General features: G+C 39.5%; 1 protein-coding gene across 2 annotated transcripts in view; it reads right to left on the reverse strand.

The window, feature by feature from the left end:
• The window catches only part of LOC141106590 (neuronal acetylcholine receptor subunit alpha-7-like), a 251043-nt gene that overhangs the window by 117813 nt on the left and 113251 nt on the right, over window positions 1–19979 (reverse strand). The window contains exons 3-4 of one of the 2 annotated variants that reach the window (XM_073597494.1): window positions 11286–11330; window positions 7481–7590 (exon numbers count right to left, since the gene is read on the reverse strand). In XM_073597494.1, the coding sequence (XP_073453595.1) occupies window positions 7481–7590; window positions 11286–11330 (155 nt within the window). Of the gene's footprint in view, window positions 1–7480; window positions 7591–11285; window positions 11331–19979 lie in introns of those variants that run through there. The other variant, XM_073597504.1, reaches the window with a different exon arrangement.

Genomic DNA, 19979 nt, shown 5'->3' on the forward strand with positions numbered 1-19979 from the left:
CTTCTCCTTGTCCCCAGTCACCCACTCTAGATTATTTTGTAAAGGACCTACCTTTTTACTATTAATATATTTGAAGAATTTTTGTGGGTTTGTCTATCTATGGTACTATCTTTTGCAATCTGCCATTCGTTTTTTATTTTTGAGGCCTTGATTTCCTTTTTACATATTCTGTTGTATTCTTTGTAACATTTAAATGATGATAGTGTTCCTTCATTTTTATATTTTTTAAAAGCTATTTTCTAATTATTTATAGCTTTTTTTGACTTAAAGCAAAGGTTTTATTTTTAGCCTTTTAAACTTTTCGCTCATGAGAATATATTTTGCAGTGTGTTCACATACAGTCTTTTTGAAGAATTTCCATTTCTGTTCTGTGTTTATCAATGTCAATATTTCCTCACAGTCTAAGACTTGGAGAGCTTCCCCCATCCTTGGAAAATTTGCTCTTTTTTTGTTTTAACCAAATCTCTTATTTCCTTGGCTTCCTTTTCCAGAATAACACAGACCGGACACAGACATGGGGGAGCAACGTGGCCTGGGGGAGTCCCTAGATGTCACGGATTGAAATATATTAATTGAATGCACACTCTTTTGGTGTTACATGACCCCTGAACACATAGCCAAATGTAACCCTAACATGCTTTCCATTATGTTTTTGCAGCAGAAGAAGCTTTATATCACACTTGGTGGCAATGTCTGAAGGAACAAAAATTACGGATACAGATCTACAACATGATACAAACCATACTCCATAAAAAACCTGGCTCACAATGCTTGGGAAGCACTCCTCAATAGGCCCATTCCTAGCCTCACTTCCAATGAGCATAAACTACTCTTCCTCACCACTCGTCAGACTATAGCAAAAGCATGGAGACAACCTGAGCCTAATTGAGGTAAATCGGGACGGGGTAGACACTCTATGTTGACGTAAGCTAACGAGCTCGCAGCTCGTGGAGACAAGTCTTTTTGCTCTGCTGTACTATGTGAGTACCTTCATGTTGTTTTAATAAAATCCACCATTGTAAAAATACTACACCATCCGGTACCCCCCTTTTTTCATTACCCCCCCACATCCATTGAGGAGAGTTATAAAGAACCCACTATGGTCCAGGAACACAAAGAAGGAGCAGCTATTGCCAGTATTTACTCTTACGCGGTTACCTCGTTACCGCAAGGTAAGGGGCCACTTCACATTAGTGTGTGATCTTTGCACGAAGAGGAGACACCCATCTCTTCAAGCACCCCACTCTGATATCTACACTTTGGAGTGTTTATTCACTCAAAGAAGAAATACTTCCACTAGACTGTATCTCACTGTCCTATTTGCATTTTTTGCACAACTTGGAATGATTTGGACGTTTGACATTCCTTTTTCAGTTGGCACAATTTGATTGTGGTGCAATTGCTGTGTGTATGCTATACACCACATTGCATTTTATATACAATATTTTACACTTTGCACAGGAAGTTCTATTTATTGCAGAATTTTGCACATTTCATTGCACAGTCCATTCAGGTTTGCACGTATTTTACACCCAGTACACTCATTATAGTGTCATTTTGTGTTTGATCTTTGCACTTTGCACTTTATCATTATCACTTTATACTGTGTTTATTATGTCAGATGTATTACGCTTTGAAGTTTTATGAAGTGTGTTTTTACCTCCTTGTGGCAATTTTTATATATAGTTATTATTATTAATTTTATTTGCACTGCTACCTTTAGCAGCATATTGTCTCACTCTGCTAGAATAGCGCAGCACCAACCCCCACTATTACCTAATTGAGGTAAAGCAATGGATTATGTGCACAATGGTCCATGAGAAACTCACTCCATATTAAATGACTCACATTCCAAATTTTTCAATGTCTGATCCTCGTGGCTAGATTACACTCATCACCTTAATTTTTACTTTAATTTTTATGTACTTCCGAGTCATGTTGTGTGTAGGGGTTTCTCCTACCTGGGTGCCCGTGCTTTCCCCTTTCCCATCCCCCCTGTTTCACCACTCTTCACCCCCTTTTTTCCCCTCTGTCTCCTGCATATACCTTACATCTCCTCTATGCAGACTCTCTATCTTTTTCAGCTTTATCTTCACCCTCGTACTTTTGCCCGCCTCACCTACTAGTTCCCTATCCCTCACTCACTCTTCTTTATCATTTTACATTATCTATATGTCTTGAGCCTTGTACACATGATCGGATTTTCCGACGGGAATTGTGTGATGACAGGTTGTTGGCTGAAAATCCGACTGTTTGTACGCTTCATCACACAATTGTTGGCTAACTTTCCGTGGACAAATGTTGGATGGCAGGCTTTAAAATCTTCTGCGGACAAATATCTGTTGTCGCATTTTCCGAGCATGTTTACACAAGTCCGTTGGACAAAAGTCCAAAGTACAAACACACATGCTCGGAAGCAAGGACGAGCCAGAAGCGGTCGGTCTTGCAAACTAGCATTCGTAATGGAGAATTAACATTCGTGATGCAGCAAATTATGAAATCTCAAAATGCAGCACACAATTCTCTTCTTCTTTAATGGGATAATAATGAAGCTGCTTTGCTGGTGATACTGATGGAGTTATGGCAAACACATTCTCAAAGGCTTTTTGTTTTCTAGTGATATCAAGAATAATATTATGATGCTTTTTTTTTTTTTTTTTTTGGTGCCACAACACCATTAACCCATAGTTTTTAAGATCAAAGATACAACTATGTTGGTGTCCCTTGTTAATTTTACATTGTATTTTTTTAAATGTAACTGCCTACTTCCAAACTGTCACTTGAAGTAAAACACATAGCCAAGTATTATTCACCACAATTTTTTTTATTGTGTATCAAAAAAAGAAAACAAATAAAATTAGACATGCTATATGCCAATAGAACTTAACCAAAATGTGCATTCTATGCATCCAAATATATAGAAAATATAACTAATCAAATCATTATTATTCAACCAAAAAATAAAATAAAAGCATCATGCATTTGTCCTGCTTCTTAATATAGGGGGTCAACAATGCCAAGAGTTGGTGAAAGCAGGGGTCTGTTATCAGGAGATAATTCCTAAAATCATCCAGATTATTCTCCTGGAGCTCCCGCAGCAAAGGCATATGACATAATTGGTCACGATTAATAAGGCAACCAATTTTTGGTCCAAGAAATCCTCCTCCTCCTGTTCCTGGACTGGACTTGGGTCAAAGCAATAACTACAAGGCCAATAATAAATAACACATTATCTCCTTCAGTTTGTTTCTGAACGGCCTGAAGAACGGCCGTTCAGAAATGAAATGAAAAATGCGAAATGAAAAGCGCAAATCAACATTCACCAAACTTCTACTAACATGAAATTAGGAGAAGGAGCACAAAGGGTGGCACCTGACAATTGAACGTCCTCTTTTTTGGCTCGTAGTACGTCACTACATTCGTGTTTGTTGGCCGACAATTGCGTACCGTTTGTATGCAAGACAAAATCCAGGCGCATGCATTCGGATAAAAGTCAGAGGTTATGTCTGCGGAAAATCCGATCGTGTGTACGAGGCTTTAGAAATAATATATCTAGGTAGGACATCCATGTGGTATATAGCTTAAGCAACTCACCCCCCCCCTCAAAAAAACCCTCCAAAACACTCTGGACTATAACAGTTCTGTATACTTAAAATCAAAGCAAGAATCACATTTAACAAAATTGATAGATTTTTTTTATTAGACATATGGAAATAATTGTTAGAAATACCTCCAATACGTATCTGTATCATGAGTAATTACTGTCACCAGTGACCAAAATACAATGTCCACCATTCGTGGGTGCAATCATCAACAAAAACAGAGGCTTTTGAATTAATACCATGTTTTTAAAACAGTTATTTTCATATGTCTAAATGTCAAATGCAATTAATGGCTTCTTTTTGATTTTGAATATACTGTATAGGGATGTTAGAATCCAGAATGTTTTTTTTTTTTTTTTTTTGGTGAGTTAGTATCAAACTTAAAGCATTCATCATACTAGAACGTATGTTTAAGAACCAGAAAGCCTAAAATTATTTGCACAAACAGCATTCATGGAATTACCGAAAGAAAACTTTCACTGGATGATTAAATAGGGTCAATAAATGCAGATAAAATGTGAAACTTGTTTGTATAATGCCAAAAAACTCAATCGTACACCATTTGCTTTTGGTATATGGCTCTCTGGAGAAAGACAAATTGCAGGAATAGTGTCTACCCTTGCTGGTTTGATTTAAAATATCTCTTTTTTTTTCTATCAATGATGTTGTAGACTCATATACAAAGGATCTGACAGACTAAAGCTGCATCTCTCTCTTTTAGCTGTTCTAGGTAGATAGAAGATTTATAGAAAAGCCTTTACCAAGGCTGATATGTTTCATTTGCTCTCAATGGCTAGACGTGCAGAACCAGATGAAGAAAGACTCATACTTGCACTGTATAATATATCTGTGTGAAGGCTACGAAAACTACTTATTCAGTCACTATAGATCTTCAAAACTTGATAGAAAGATAAAAAAAACGATAGAAAAGAGAAAGAGATGGGTCACAAATTAGCACAGAAGAAGTTTTCAGATTTTAAGAAAAGCAATAATTATGAATTGAGTGATAACTCAGATATGATCTTTGAAAATTGGTGCAAGGATAACTAGAATCAGATACTCAATTAAGTACAGTATAGATATTTAATTACGGTAACCTGTATCAGACAAAGGATTACTGGATCAATAGACTATTGACTGATTATTGTCCTGTCTAGATTTCATGTATAAGCTTCAAGAAGATTGAACTACAAAACAAAAGCAATGAAAATGAAGACAAAAGAGGGATGAGTAGCCAGTCGGGGCTGAGCTTTCCAATGAAGCAAAGAATGTGATAGATTGCTCTAGGCAGATACTCAATTTCTGCTTTAATTTATATAACGAAGGCATGTAGTGTTTATCTCACTCCTAAGTAACTGATTATAGAATATCTGTCATTTTAATGATATCTGCATCTTATGATGGCATTCCTCTATAGCCTTGTACTAATTCTCTTGCAACTTCCGCTAAATGTATAATTTTCCTTCTTACTTCCCTCTGTGCAGCAAAGTTATATTTCTATATTCTGAACAAGACTAGATGAATGTTATTGCCCTGAGATATAACATGTAGTTATTCTACACCATATAAAACACAATAGATTTCAGTAAAGAGAACTGCCATAGCTGGTTCATAACCTGTGACAATAGAGCTAGCATACTATCCCATATCACATTTATATAGTGTTTGGAGCTTTTAGGTTGATGATGGCTTTTTCATTAGCTTCTGTATGATTGTATGGTTTTTTTTTTATATTGGTATCAATTTATTTTTAACTGTTTGGTAAATATTCTATGCATGTGAAATACCATCCAGTCTCAGTAAATCCACGTTTAGTGCAGCCGAAGCTAAGATTTTTTATTTATTTTTTTACCAGGTGGATTGTAAATCTCTTGATTAAGGCAGGCAATACACAGTGTGATTTTCTTTTCTGTAACCACAGGTTCCCCCATCAACACAAACAGTGCTGACAGGGGAGTCAGCAATTGTCTTCTCCTGGCAGGGGAAGCCATCCCTGCTAGGACAAGACAGTGGTTACACTGCTAGCGATAATTGTAAGAGAATCCGACAGGCTGGTTGTACCCAAGTTGATCGATCAATCAACTTGATACATTCAGCCTGCCCATTAACAGTTCAAATCTTGGCTGGCTCAGTAGGAATGTATGGCCTGCCTTAGTAAAGGATAAAACATAGCAAACCATTTGCTGTCTCAACTTATACTGATATATGCTGCACAATTGTTTTTTGTCATTTACCAGTAAACTAAAGATCTAACTGATTATCCATTTTGTTAAATCCATCCAAGCCTACTTAAAGTTCACTGAGCCCTAATGAAAGGGGAGTTTTGTGAGACCCCCCAAAATGTGTTGGCTGTTTAATCTAATCATATGATGAGCAATTAAAGCAATTTGGACTCCTTCACCATTTTATTTGTCCTTTAATCCTTTTGTGTGTAGTATATTTTGACTTTTCTGGGTTCCACCCCAAGGGAACCTTGTTTCACATGAGCATTCTCTAGAAAAGCTGGCTCATTGAATAAATTTGTTTCTCCACCCTTTCAAATAAGTAAGTCCCATCGCCTTTTGATGATGTCTTTTGGACAGGCTTCCCTTCACTGTCTGATACCATTTACAGAATGGAATAAGTTCCCCCCATGCCTTCATCATTTACTGACTAGATCCAATAGGGAACCTGTGAACCTGTGAAATTCCCTGACCACTGTGTCAAAGAGGAACCTTAAATTGATACTAAAGACTCTTTTTTTTTTTTACAGCTAACAAACATGTTATATTGCCTTCTCTGTGCAGTGGTTTTGCACAGAGCAACCTGGATACTCCTCTTCTCGGGTCTCTTGCCAGCGCTCCTGGCCCCTCCCTCATTTTGGGTGACCCCACAGCAAGCAGCTTGCTATGGGGGCACCCAAGCCGAGCCACAGCTCTGTGTGTTCAGTCTCTCCCCCTCTCTCCTCATTGGCTAACTGACTTTGATTGACAGCAGAGGAAGCCAATGGCGCCGCTGCTGTGTCTCAGCCAATCAGAAGGGAGAGTCCCGGATGGCCCAGGCACTCGTGCACATAGTTGGACCGAGATGGGGGTGAGAGGGGCTGCTGCACACTGAAGGCTTTTTATCTTAATGCATAGAATGCATTAAGATAAAAAACCTTATGCCTTTACAATGCCTTTAAAGGAGCATGCCAGTTTGTTATTAGCAAAATGAACTCACAAATGGGAGATGATTTAACCCTAAATCTCCTATGCTCCTTGTTAGACAATAAAAACAGGAGCCCTATTGTGTCTGGTTTTTGAGACCGATGCAAAGAAACTCAACTATTCTGTAAATAGTGCTAGAAGGTGCATTACCAAGGAGTTTGAAGGAGTCCTCCCAGGTAGATTGCAATGGGATTCATGTTAGGCTAAATAAATCAGCTCATCACTGCATTTATTTGTTATTTATGTTTCTAACTGAACTGGTCTAGTAGGCATAGAGGCATTAGCAGGGATGCTGTGTATCTGAGCTGAGGATGGAAAGAAGTGCCACTTGCAGGAAGACTACTAAGTTGGACATGGACATTTCTGTTTACAATGTGCTGTTGAGCAAAGGATGGAGGGCAATTCTAGGGATGCTGTAATGCTGAGTGGGAAAATGTAGACGAGAACAACATTGTAGAAACTAACAAAACAGAGTATAAGTGAATTTACCATTTAGTGAGGGGTGCACTTTCACTATCATCAGAACAAATTTCTATTTATACAGACATTTTTTTACACATGCTGTATAGTTACAATATATAACATGTTACAGAAACTTGTGCAATACGTTCTATATAGAGCAATGTAAGGAATGGAATTCTATTTACTAGAACTGAAGATATTGCATTAAAAAGGTGTCATGAACTCTACCTGTTGTATAATAGTATGTCAGGAACCCATATCTGATCAGATGGAAAACGAAGAGTTTGGACTCCAGGATATTCAGATTGGTCCCACGTTAGGTAGACGTCATTCCAGTACTGGTAAAAAAAATTTAAAAAATGTTTTGTGAGCTAAAAAATCATCAAAGTTTTAAGGCAGTGCGAGGACCAATGATGTTATGCAAAATGCAGCAAACTATGCTCAAAGTACCATAAATTACTCTACACTATTTTTGTGGTTAAAATTGATAATTACTTTTAGAAGGTCAAAAGGTGTCTGTATATGCCTATTGATAGGCCACAATAAAAATGCAGAAAATCAGTTGAGCCTTTACTATAAACTCCAGATGAATTAAAGTGTCCGAAGGAAGAATATTTTGTGTTGCCTTTAGCAGTGACTCATATTCATGTTTCTAGGACAGGTTAGAAAATGATAAGGAGAAAGTGATTTATTACTGCAAGCTACATGAATGAGACATCCTTCCAACAATGTATTTTATTAAAGCAGTATATAATTTATTTGCAGTCCATTGGTAATTTTTTCACTTACAACCAGTTTGGTTTCACCTTTTATTTTACATTTTATGAAATGGTTACACAAGAATTCTAAATGGCTGTGATACTCATTTTCTGTTTTTCAGGTTTTATGATTCACCCCTGTGCCTTCTGTAAAAATCAAAAATCAAATAAGAAATGTCATGTGTACATGACATTGATTATTATATTGTTATTTTTTATGGAAGGCACAGGGGTGAATCGTAGCCTTAAAAACAAACCCTGTACCATCATGAGGTATAATAATTGCTACCTCCCCATAAGGGCCCATTCACACTTTACCATTATTGTGCAATGCATTGCAGCAGCCCATTATTTTGGAATAAGCTGCCAGCACACAAGAATTTACAAAAAAAAATGCACATGCAGCATTTTACCCAATGCAATGCGCAACAACTAAATATGCTTGCAAAAGTATTATTTGGACCTTAAATTTAATATGCTGTTTTGAGAAAAGCAAAATTTAATATATTTTGGTAGAATTCACTGGATTGTGACATGTAAGAATAAGGAGCTAGGTCAAGTGAGAAATTAACACACTGACACTGTCAGAAAAATACCTGATTATTATTATTTGGCAATTAATTGGCCTTTTTAAAACCTTTCAAAAGAAAACCTGTCAGAAGAAAAACATAGAGAGTGCCATTGCTGAACTTGCCTAAAAATGGCAGTTGCCTGGCTGCTATGCTTGCCCTGTTACTCACTGGAAGTCACTGTCCTGGAATACATTTGTGGATAATTTTTTTTTACTTTTGTGATCTGTAGTGCATACTGCTAGGCCAATGTCTCAGAGAGTACTGAAGATAAAAGGTCAGTATACCATCCCTTATGTTTTCTTTTGTGATCTTTGTGATAGGTTTATTATAAAGACCTACTCCAGGTTTTGTGATCACCCTCATCGTTTGTGCCCCCCAATATCTTTGGTCTACTCTTGTGATATTACAGGTCCTATTCACCCTGTTCTTCCTCCAGTGGCACCTTAATCCTGAATGCTGCAGGTGACACCACTCTCTGCACAATGGGAGACAGGTCACCAGAGGTTACAGGAAGTAGGTAGATGGTGGGCAACATTCAACAAAGAATAGAAGTGGCGCTGGATGGGTGACTGGGGGACAGGAAAGGAGGTAAACATAGCAGCCAAAGACGTTTTTAATTTTTATCTCCTACTCCCTAATGTAATTTAGTATTTTTTGCCCAAGCTGGGTGTAGGGCTTAGTAAAAATACCAAAATCAAATGCAGTGCATAGTGAGGGATGCTCCTGGGATATTTCTGTACAATGGATTCTAATAGACTTTACATATTAACATGATATTAAAGGCTGTCTTTTTAAAAAAAAATAACAAACTTGTCATATTCACCTGCTCTGTGTGGTGGTTTTGCACAAAGCCGCCCTGATCCTCCTCTTCTCTGGTCCCCCCCTGCCACTCTTAACCCCTCCCTCCTGCCAAGTTCCCCCAGAGAAAGCAGCTTGCAATTGGGGCATACAAGCAGGCTTGTCCATTCACACACAGAGTTGGAGCCCAGTCCCACCCCTTTCTCTCCTCATTGGCTCACTGGCTGTGATTGACATCTTGAGCCTTTAGAACCACTTTAACTCTCCTAGCCACCTCTATTTTGTAGAGAATAGAATAGTTATAATAGAATCAAATACTGAAGCTAGTGTAGCAACCTCAGGTGTACAGAGTAGGAAAATTTTGTTTTAGCTCCTCTGTAGGCAGATAAGCTGGGATTAATTGTTGTTGTGCTGTCCAGAGCTCCAAGGGCTGAGTCTCTGTTACCTCCCCCTGGCTTCTGGAACTGACTGGAGAGTCTAGAACTTAGAGGGTGAAGGGACAGAGACTAGGCCTGAATATGTATGGAGTCTGCTCCAACCCCTGGGTGGGTTTGGTCCAGAAGGTGCGGAGGCCATAAATATTCTGTTGATTGGCAGCAGAAGGAGCAGAGTCCAGGGTCCAGTTACCTGGAGGGGACCCCTGTCCTGGGGGCTCTGCCCCTGGGCAGAAGACAGAGCAAGAGCACCAGAGAGAGAGATAAGAAGCAGTTAAAGCCTCAAACCCTTTCAGACTTAGCTAGGCGTAGCTGAAGACATCCTGGAAGGCAAGATCGAGACCTATTCAGCAGGAGGTCTTTGCAGCAGTCACTTAAGCTTCAGGATTCACCAAAGGGGTGGCATGAATAACTTCAACCACTATACTCCAGAGCCTGATAGAAAAGGAGCGGCAAGGTACAATACCCTGCTTGCTCACTGCAAAGGGACAGATTAGTGCCAATTAAAGCCTGTAAAGCCACCCTACACCTCTTGCTTGGGGGATTTAAGAATCAGCCATGAGCATTAGCGTCTGCATCCAGTGTTTGGAACCCTTTTTTCTACCAGTTGAGCTGTGTTGTCAACCCTACAGGAAGACAGCATAGTGATTTTTAGCAGCCAGAGACAGTATCAAGTCCTCAGTTTGCATTCAAGTTACAGTTCTGGGCATCCCATGCCTTCTATTGCCTATCCAAGTTCACCCCCTAATAAACCAAAAACAAAACACTTGCTCTTGAAGTCTGTGTGAGTGCTGAAAAAATCTTGTTGCTGTGTGGGTGAGGGAAAACCCAAAAATACAGCGGCCCTTTATGGGGGTAGCGCTACACTAATATTGAAGGCAAAGTATAACAAGGAGGCAACTAGCATTTTTAGGAGAACAGCAAATGTGACACAAAATAGCTCGCTAATGAAAGGTTTACATTGCCAAGAGTTCATTGACTGGGCTCAGGAATGTTTAAATAAAAATGTAAAGATGTGATTAGGGGCATGTGATTTTTTTTTAACCTGCTGTAGTAGCTCATACAGGAGGGAGCACACTTTTAGCAACAAAAAACTGTACATGTGAGGATAACATTGAATACAGCTATTGGTTAGCTTGTTCTTCAGACATAGAAACCATAACCTTTTTCTGTTAATAATTAAAACCAGAAACCTCAAGAATGCATGGGTTTCATCTAACGCCTTTGGCCCCTGTTAGAGCATGCAGGTGCTAAAGGAAAAGTGTTTAGAGTTCTTATGTGGTGCAGCCTAATGTCTTCTCTCACATAAGCAACTCAGTTTGGAACTAAAACAAATGACATCATTTAATTGGTATTTTATGTAAAGAGCTTGAATGGAATGGTCATTATTGAAATTTGTGCTGATATGTTGATATTAGTGTAATAAAACTCTGCTCCGAAGACATAAATGACAATAAAAATCTGTACTTACTATCTGAAGCCATGCATTTGTAATTAAGACTTGATTCTTTTCATCCTAGGAGAATAAAATACATTTGGCGAATTAGTCAATGTTTTAAAACTGCTGTTTTGTATTTATTTTTCAAGCACCAATGTGCACACTCTAGCACAGAAGTTCTTAAAGGAAATCTGTGATGAAAAAAAACATAGATGCTTTCATGATGACCCTTTTACTTCAGTTCTAAGGGGTTGATTTACTAAAGGGAAATAAAGACTGTTTATGTAGCAAGGAAAGTAGCACTTTGCAAGAAAAGTTGCATGTTACATGGTCATTTTCTGACTTTTTTCCAACTTTCTTGATCTTTGGTGTGCTCCAGGTCAGTGACTTGGAAAGTACTAAAGATAGTGGGGTTTATTTACTAAAGGCAAATAGGCTGTTCACTTAGCAAGGGAAGTTGTGCCTTGCAATGGAACTTTTCCACAGAGCTTAGTAGATATGGTGAAGTTACACTTTGCAAAGAAAACCCAAACATGTGCAAGAAAAATAAAGCAAAGCATTTTTGCTTGCACATAATTGGATTAGGGAATCTGTAGAGCTTCATCTCATTCACTGAGCAAGAGATAACAAACAGGCAACTATTTACAGAAGAATCTAAACAATAAAAGCTGCCATGTGTTTTTTTTTTCCTTGAGCGGTATACTTAACCTTTCAAAAATGTTATGTTCTAGAAAAACGTACTAAAAGTTCAGTTATCGTTTTAACACCAATTGCACACATTAAACACAATAACAGTTTTGCCCTGGATACTGGAATAGCCCTTGATAAGTGAGACTGTTTTTTTTTCTTTTGAATGTATGAAACTGATCTATTGTAGAGATTTTTGGTTGTCTCTGTCCTCACTGGGGAAATGTTTTATCTTACTTCCTTACATCATGACAGTAAAAAGTAAAAAGAGCAATGAATATTAATCTCTCCCTGGACAACCATTAGGAGGTTTAATACCAGTTGTGCAGGTTGGGAGAGGTTATACATATCGATGCAGTGACCTTAAATAGTTAGTTCTTTCCTGGACCTCTTGCCTAGGGGAGGGATGTAGTTGGCTGCTAAATCCTCTTGGGTGTGTTGCCTGAAGAGTATGACCATTTGGCTGGATCAAGGCTTGAGTCTGAGGCCTAGCTTGTGTAATTTGGGGACAGAGGAACCATGGAAAAACGCCAGGGGAATTGAGGGGCTGGAGAAGCTGGGATTTGAAGTTTGGACCTCACTGGAGTATAGTGTCTTCTCTCCAGGGTGTTGGCAGCTAAACTGACAAGAGCTTTACAGGCAGGAGCTAAAGTTACAGAGGGCATGGGGGTCAGGGGCATGCCACACTTTGCTCGATATATTAATAAAAATTATTTTTTTGGGGGGGGGGGGGGGGGTTCAACTTCAAAGAAGAATTCTAATAAAAATGTTTCTGTAAAATCTGCTTGTTAACAAATAAATAAGTGCAATCGGGTGCATGCCACCTTCTGGATTGTTGGCGGTTCCTTACAGTTTATGCTTTTATTCATGCTGGGAACTATAGCTATTACTTTACTTCTGGTCATTCAACAGGAGAATTTTGGCTCTCCTACATAAAAGCCACACTGTTCTTTGTCTGTCCCTCCTCTCCTCCTGTCCATTCACAGGAGGTCTTATATTCTGTGAATTAATTCACAAAATTCAAAGCATCCTGTGACTGGACAGGGAAGAGGATAAGCAGACTACTGTATGTGGCTTGCATATAGGAGAGCTGCAAGCCTTTTATCTGAGAGCAATAGCTTTAACTGTCAGCATGAATAAAAGTGTATGTTCCAAAGAACACCCCACAGGAGATGGCATACACCTCATTACAATTAACCGTTAGTTAACCAGCAGATTGTAAATAAACATTTTTTCCTGGAGCTTCTTTCTTTAAAGCATATCTATGCTGTTGCCCAACTGCCATTCTTATCTTCTGGCTTCAATACTAACACAAAACAATTATGCAAAAATTAATTTATGACTTGATCTTGGCTCTCCTAATCTGTGTACTTGTTTCAGGTTAGTTAGATAGATTGGTTTTCACCATGTCAGAAATTAGTGTGTTGTTGCCCCATCCCTGGTATATAGGAAAAAAGGAAACCCCCCTTGCTTGGGACTTGAAAGGCAACAACCACACAAGTGTAGAGTAAAAAATATATTTATTATTACACATAAAATCTGATCATTCAAACATGTCATGATCAATTAAAACATAACATACCAAAAGACAAAAAACAAACAGAAAACATAACAAAATTACATAGCAAGCATAGAATAGTATTGTGAATACTGTCCGTGAAAAATCTTTCTGGTAACCTTGCGTACTGGAGAGTACTCACAATACTATTGTATGCTTGCTATGTAATTTTGTTATGTTTTCTGTTTGTTTTTTTGTCTTTTGGTATGTTATGTTTTAATCGATCATGACATGTTTGGATGATCAAATTTTATGTGTAATAATAAATATATTTTTTACTCTACACTTGTGTGGTTTTTGCCTTTAAAGTCCCAAGCAAGGGGGGTCTCATTTTTTCCTTATTTCAGGCTGGTGGCTCAGAAATGCTAAAGCCATTTTGTCAGCATTACAGCTTTCAGAAGGTCAGCTTTGCATTCCCCATATTTTTACATGTCATGTTTACTGTAAATACTTTTTTCTGCAGAATATATTAGGAAATACAATTCTAGAAAATGTTAAACAAATGATAATAAAGCGTATGTAAAGGCAAAGCATGTTTTTTGTTTTGGATAAAAAAGAAAAGGGTAAGACTCTCTGCCAAGTTTTTAATTGGTCTGTGTCCATGCTAGGGAGATTCACTCCTCTATTTGTCCTTGTAGTCACTATGCAACAGACAGAAAGTAAGGGGAATTCCTATATTTTTTAGTATTACAATGAGAAGGCAATAGGAAATCTTCCATTGCAGACACATGCTCTGGGGATAACTGGGGATAAATTCTCCTCATTTTGTGAAGATTTTCTATGACTTTCTGTTGCTCTCCAAGATAGGAAGCAAAAGGAAAACTCCTCAGCAAGACACAGACGGAGTTTTTTTTTTTTTTTTTTTTTTAAACTTACCAGCTCTATTCCAAACAAAAAAATGCCTTTACATACACTTCAATATCTTTGGATTAACATATTCTATAATTCTAATAGTTTTCTAGTTATGGATATACATACCATTTAAGCAGAACACTAATGCCCTGTACACTCGATCGGACATTGATCGGACATTCCGTCGGAAAATCCGATCGTTCTGAACGCGGTGACGTAAAACACGTACGTCGGGACTATAAACGGGGTAGTAGCCAATAGCTTTCGTCTCTTAATTTATTCTGCGCATGCTTGGCACTTTGTGTGTCAGATTTGTGTACACACGATCGGAATTTAATCAATCGGATTTTGTTGTCGGAAAATTTTAAATCCTGCTCTCAAACTTTGTGTGTCGGAAATTCCGGCGGAAAAAGTCCGATGGAGCCCACACACCATCGGAATTTCCGACAACACAATCCGATCGCACTTTTTCTGTCGGAAAATCCGACCATGTGTACAGGACATAAAAGTTTAAAAGGGCTATGAACATGTACCCAGACTACGCATATTCTAGTATTTTCAGAACAAGTATTAAAACTACTTTTAAAAAATCCTTATTCACCTCTGTAGTTATAGGCATTGTGCAGAAATTTATTTTTAATGTGCACAACAGAGGCTAAGAAATTTCTTTTATATTCCATAGATATCAGAATCCTGGCAGCCTGCCACACTTCTAACGTAAAGACTTGCAAGCTGTTAGAAACTGACAAACACCACTTCAGAATTTCTGTTCTGTTCTGAAAAGGAATTACTTCACATTATTTGCAGCCAGAAACATCAGTGATGGGCTCTTTACTGCCTCTTATGAATATGCTAACATTTTCAAATCAATAGTCTTGGTACAGGTGCACTTTAAATAATACTCACTGTATCCTTTGAAAACAAAAAATGTAGAGCACTGTGCATCCAAAACACTGTACAACCTCACTCCAGGTGCACTGTAATCCCCTGCCATATCCCCATATGACCATTTTTTTAAAAAATATCAGAGCTATAGCCCTTTGGCATGGTTTGATAAAAAAAATGGCCAGTACCAGGACAGTACCTGAACACAACTTTGGTAGAATAAGCTAAAACATGGAAACACAAACAAGGCAGGTATTCTGCTATGCTAGCAATTCAGAGACACTTAAAAGAGAAGTATAGGGTTTTTTTTTTCCAGAATCATACTTACCTACAGTAGGTGGATGCAGCATTGGTCTGATGCTGCATCTGTCCCCCGCTGGCTCTAAGACTGAGAACCAGGCGATCAAACACCGCTGATCACTCGATTCTCAGGGCTCTGTGAGCAGAGATCTGGTGACTATCAGTCACCGACTCTCTGCTCTGACCCCCCTCACTGGAGTGCAGGGCCCAGGGCTGTGGAGGGGGCAGGAGCGGCCAGCTCAGGCCCTCCGTGGCTCGCTGAGAGGCTGAGCCAGGTGTCGGTCCAGGCATGTGGGCTGATTTTGACTTCATTGTCGCACTCTTGCCCCAGCCTGGACTGGCTCTGTGACATAAGCTGACAGTGGGCTTCAGCCCGCTGTCTCCTGAAAATGGGTCAGAGAAGTGCAGAGCGAACTGCACTCTTGTGATCCACAGGAGAAGTACAGCCAAATGAGCTTTGGTTGTACTTTTCCTTTAAGAAAAAAATTACCAGCAGAAAGGCAGTTTTGTAAAATTGAAGAAGGAAAAGGCTTAGATGCTTTGCACTGAAGATGAAAGTTGTTCCAGAGATACATCAGAAAAAAATTACCAGAGTTTAATGTCTTCAGGTAGAGCAATCTAACCTGCGCAGACACAAACAAGGCATATGTGTTCTCTACAATAAAATATACAATGTAGTATATCAAATTCACAAAGGCAGGACAGTATGTAAGCTGCATGAATGTGTGAACAAAATGTGTGAAAACAAGGCAGTTTTATTTTCTTTTTTGTCATTTATTTTGTTCACTGAACTTGGGATTGGTTAAGCTGGTTACGCACATTGTAAGTCTTTTATGTTCAACAAGTGAGCTGACGAAAAAAAAAAAAACAACTCACAGATTCCAGCATCCACATAAGTGAGGTGGAGGCAGGAATTTCCCCATGCTGTGCTATTGTATTCTGACAGTGGGGACTTCCCACTGTCAGAATTCACTGATCAGCACTGCAGCTGATTGGCTGCAAGCTGCTAAACAAACAAGGTATTCCCATGCAAATGTTTAGCAGAATATTCCCCAGTCCCTTTCTCTGTGGGGACAGCTGAACTGGACAGTGAATGAATGGGATGTGCTCTGCGCTCAGCGACTTCCTGTTCATTCACAAACTGAAGCATAGTAAACACAGTTTACTATTGCGAGGGGGGCAGGCAGCAGGGAGAATTTTGTGCTGCACTGGTGTGTCCAGCCAAACCCAGCACACCCCGTGCGCACCCTATGGTCGAAAACTACCTAAAAAGGTTGTTTTTTATTCCTAATTTGAAATGAATCATAATAGGGCTGCTGCTGTATTTAAATTGTGTTAAATGCCCACGTTAAAACGTATACAACCAAAGTATGTGATGTCAGAATACGATGTTGCTGACATTGTCTGTGAAAGTTGTGCTTTTCTGTGATACCACAGGAACCCTTAAGGTAAGGTGACCAGATTTTTTAAAATTAAATCCAGGGGCATATTTTTTTTTTTTACTAGTAATGGCGGCAATCAGCAACTTATAACGGGACTACGCTATTGCGGAGGACAAATCAGACACTAAGTGACACTTTTGACACTTTGTGGAAACCAGTGGTCAGTGCTAAGAATATGCACTGTCATTGTACTAATGAAGCTGGGAAAGGGTTAACATCTAGGGCAATCAAAGGGTTAAATGTGTGCCTAAGAAGTGTTTTCTCACTGTGTGGGAGGTGCTTTTACTAGGGGAAGGCATAGATCTGTGTTCCTGTTTTGCAGGAACACAGGATAAATGTACTCCATACTGACAGAATGGCAATTTTCCTTGTTTACATAGGCAGACCACCCGTCTGCCTGTGTACAGAACAATCAGTGGGCACTGGCGGACATCGAGTCAGCCGGACCCGCTGATCGGCTTTAATACCCAGAAATACAAGATCACGTGTATATACATGATCCTGCGTAGCATGACTTCCCAGTAGCAGTAAATCTGCTATGGGGCGGTGGGCAACTGGTTAAGATCATCAGCATTGGGATAAGTGCCGGTTCACACTAGACGCGGCACGACTTGCAGGTCGCCTCACCGAGGCGACCTGCACACGACTGCCGGGGCGACTTGCAAGACGACTTCTGTATAGAAGTCTATGCAAGTCGCCCCCAAAGTAGTACAGGAACCTTTTTCTAAGTCGGAGCGACTTGCGTCGCTCCTATTAGAACGGTTCCGTAGCACAGAACGGGAGGCGGCTTGTCAGGCGACTAGGTCGCCTGACAAGTCGCCCCTGTGTGAACCGGCCCTAAGACACAGGCAGCAGGCACTCTGGCTGGCTCTGTCACAGTGTGTCACATAACATGGCTACTGGATGCTGATACTTATGACCAATAAGTTAACAAAATCCGCAACCAGTAGCCATGTTATGTGAAACACTGTGACAGTGCACTGCTAGCCAGAGCCATGCTAGAGTGCCTGCTGCCTGTGAGTTATGATACTATCCATTATGCCAGAGAGACAGACACAGTGCAATGTAGTCTATTTACAGACACTCCCAAAGTACACCTGTATTGAAACGTTGAAGGCACTGGCAGCCCCACGATCGGATCCACTTCCCCTCTGTTCCTGCTGCTGGACACTGTCATCTGAGCTCAGCTGTCTCTCTCTGCCTTTCACCACCACCTGTCCGCCTTACAGCCTCTCAAGTCTCACTCTACAGGCCTCGTCTACTACTGGGTGGGGAGTGGAGCTGAGCGTAGGAAGATTACTCCGCCAGGGAAGGTAAGGAGACAGCAGGCAGCTGTCTGGGACTCGAGCCAAGGCAGAAGAAAATGCGAGCGGGATCAGAAAGGGCATGCACCCAAAACTGAAGAAATAGTCGCTCCGACCAGCATATGATCATCAGAAAGGGGCACAGATAATGGAAAAAATACACCCCCCTAAACTAGTAGGAGCGGCGGAGCGGGGGTTTGTAATTCTGAATTTTTTTTAAAATTCTGCACTGACTGTCTTTGAAATTGCCCGGGCCCCTGTTCAAATCCAAAAATTGGGGACAGACTTAGTCCAGGGATGGTGTCTTCAGTCCAGGGACTGTCCCTGGAGCCCGGGGACGTCTGTTCGTCCTACCTTAAGGCATCTCCCAAGCATACAGACTTCCAATGTGCAGATATGCATGAGCAGGCAGTATTAAGTAATTGGTGCATTTCAGTTTTTTTGTAGGCTTTCAGAGGAACGTCATTGTGGTGTAAGAGAATGTAAGAAGTTAAATTTGGAACTACCCAATCAGTAAATTTTGTAATGAAATTGAGCACCTACATCCAGAAGGGTTGGATTATCAGACAGGATCAGAAAACCAGGTGAGTCTCCACATCTCCAACACGTCACTGGAGTAGATAGGTACACCGCGTGAAGTCTTGCAGGAGTCTGATACCATCTTGTGATGAGTTTATACCCTAGTTCTTGATATTTGTTACTGATAGATGATTTGTAGGATAATAAAAGCATTTTAGCGTGCTCAGCAGGTTTCAATTTTAGTTGGGGGTCTTTCTCCCATTGATTCAAAAAAGGAGAATGTAGTTTGAGCATTGTTCTGTAGAATCAACTGATATGCCCAGGATAGGGTATGATGTTGAGGCTCCAAGTGACGACATGCTGGTTCAAAAGATGTTAAATCTCTCATGAATATACTGTACATTTCTCAGGAAGGAGTTGAAATGGGACAATCGAAAAAGTTTTAATGGCCCCAGCTTAGTGAAATTGTGATAGAATTTTTAAATCATTGGTCAGGTTTTATGTTTTATTTTATTTAATTTCCATTTCAATAACTATGTCATTCTTTAGAAAAATCACAATCCACATTCAGAGGAGTCCAATGCAGAACATAGATGGTCTTAGGTCTTCAAGGAAATTTCCATTTTAAATTTCATAAGCGTGTCAACACAGCCCTTTATGTTATCATCATCATTTTCATCACATTTAAAGACTGTGATTTTCAGTTTGTCAAACATTTACTTTGTGGTATAACTGAACGCAAAAAAAAAAAAAAAAAACAGTGCTGTCTTCACACTACTTCACACATGGGCAGTTGTTAAGCAGGGTCATTGTGAGCTGTGAGGGTCTGTCAATCAATGAGGATCAGATTTGGTTTAGATTTAGAAGTGCTGTTAGAAGCAATACAGTTCTATTTCATTATGCTATTTACTGTCCCCCAGTAAAAAACTAAATAAAAATAAATGTAAAGCAGAAAATAGCAGTGGACTTAATAATGTCATGTCTGAACGTCTTTCTAGGATTGTGTTCAGTTCAAACTGTTTCCTTTACTGTTTCCAATAACTCAGTAAAAGCCTATAGAGAGAAAATCCATAAATGATTGTGGATATTCATGCTATGAACTGCAAAAGTGAATCCACAATGGACTTGATTTTAAGAAGTACATTCATCTCTACTAGACCTCACATTTGTGTATTATCAT

Source organism: Aquarana catesbeiana, linkage group LG01 (assembly GCF_042186555.1).
Source record: "Aquarana catesbeiana isolate 2022-GZ linkage group LG01, ASM4218655v1, whole genome shotgun sequence".
NCBI classification, from domain to species: Eukaryota; Metazoa; Chordata; class Amphibia; order Anura; family Ranidae; genus Aquarana; species Aquarana catesbeiana.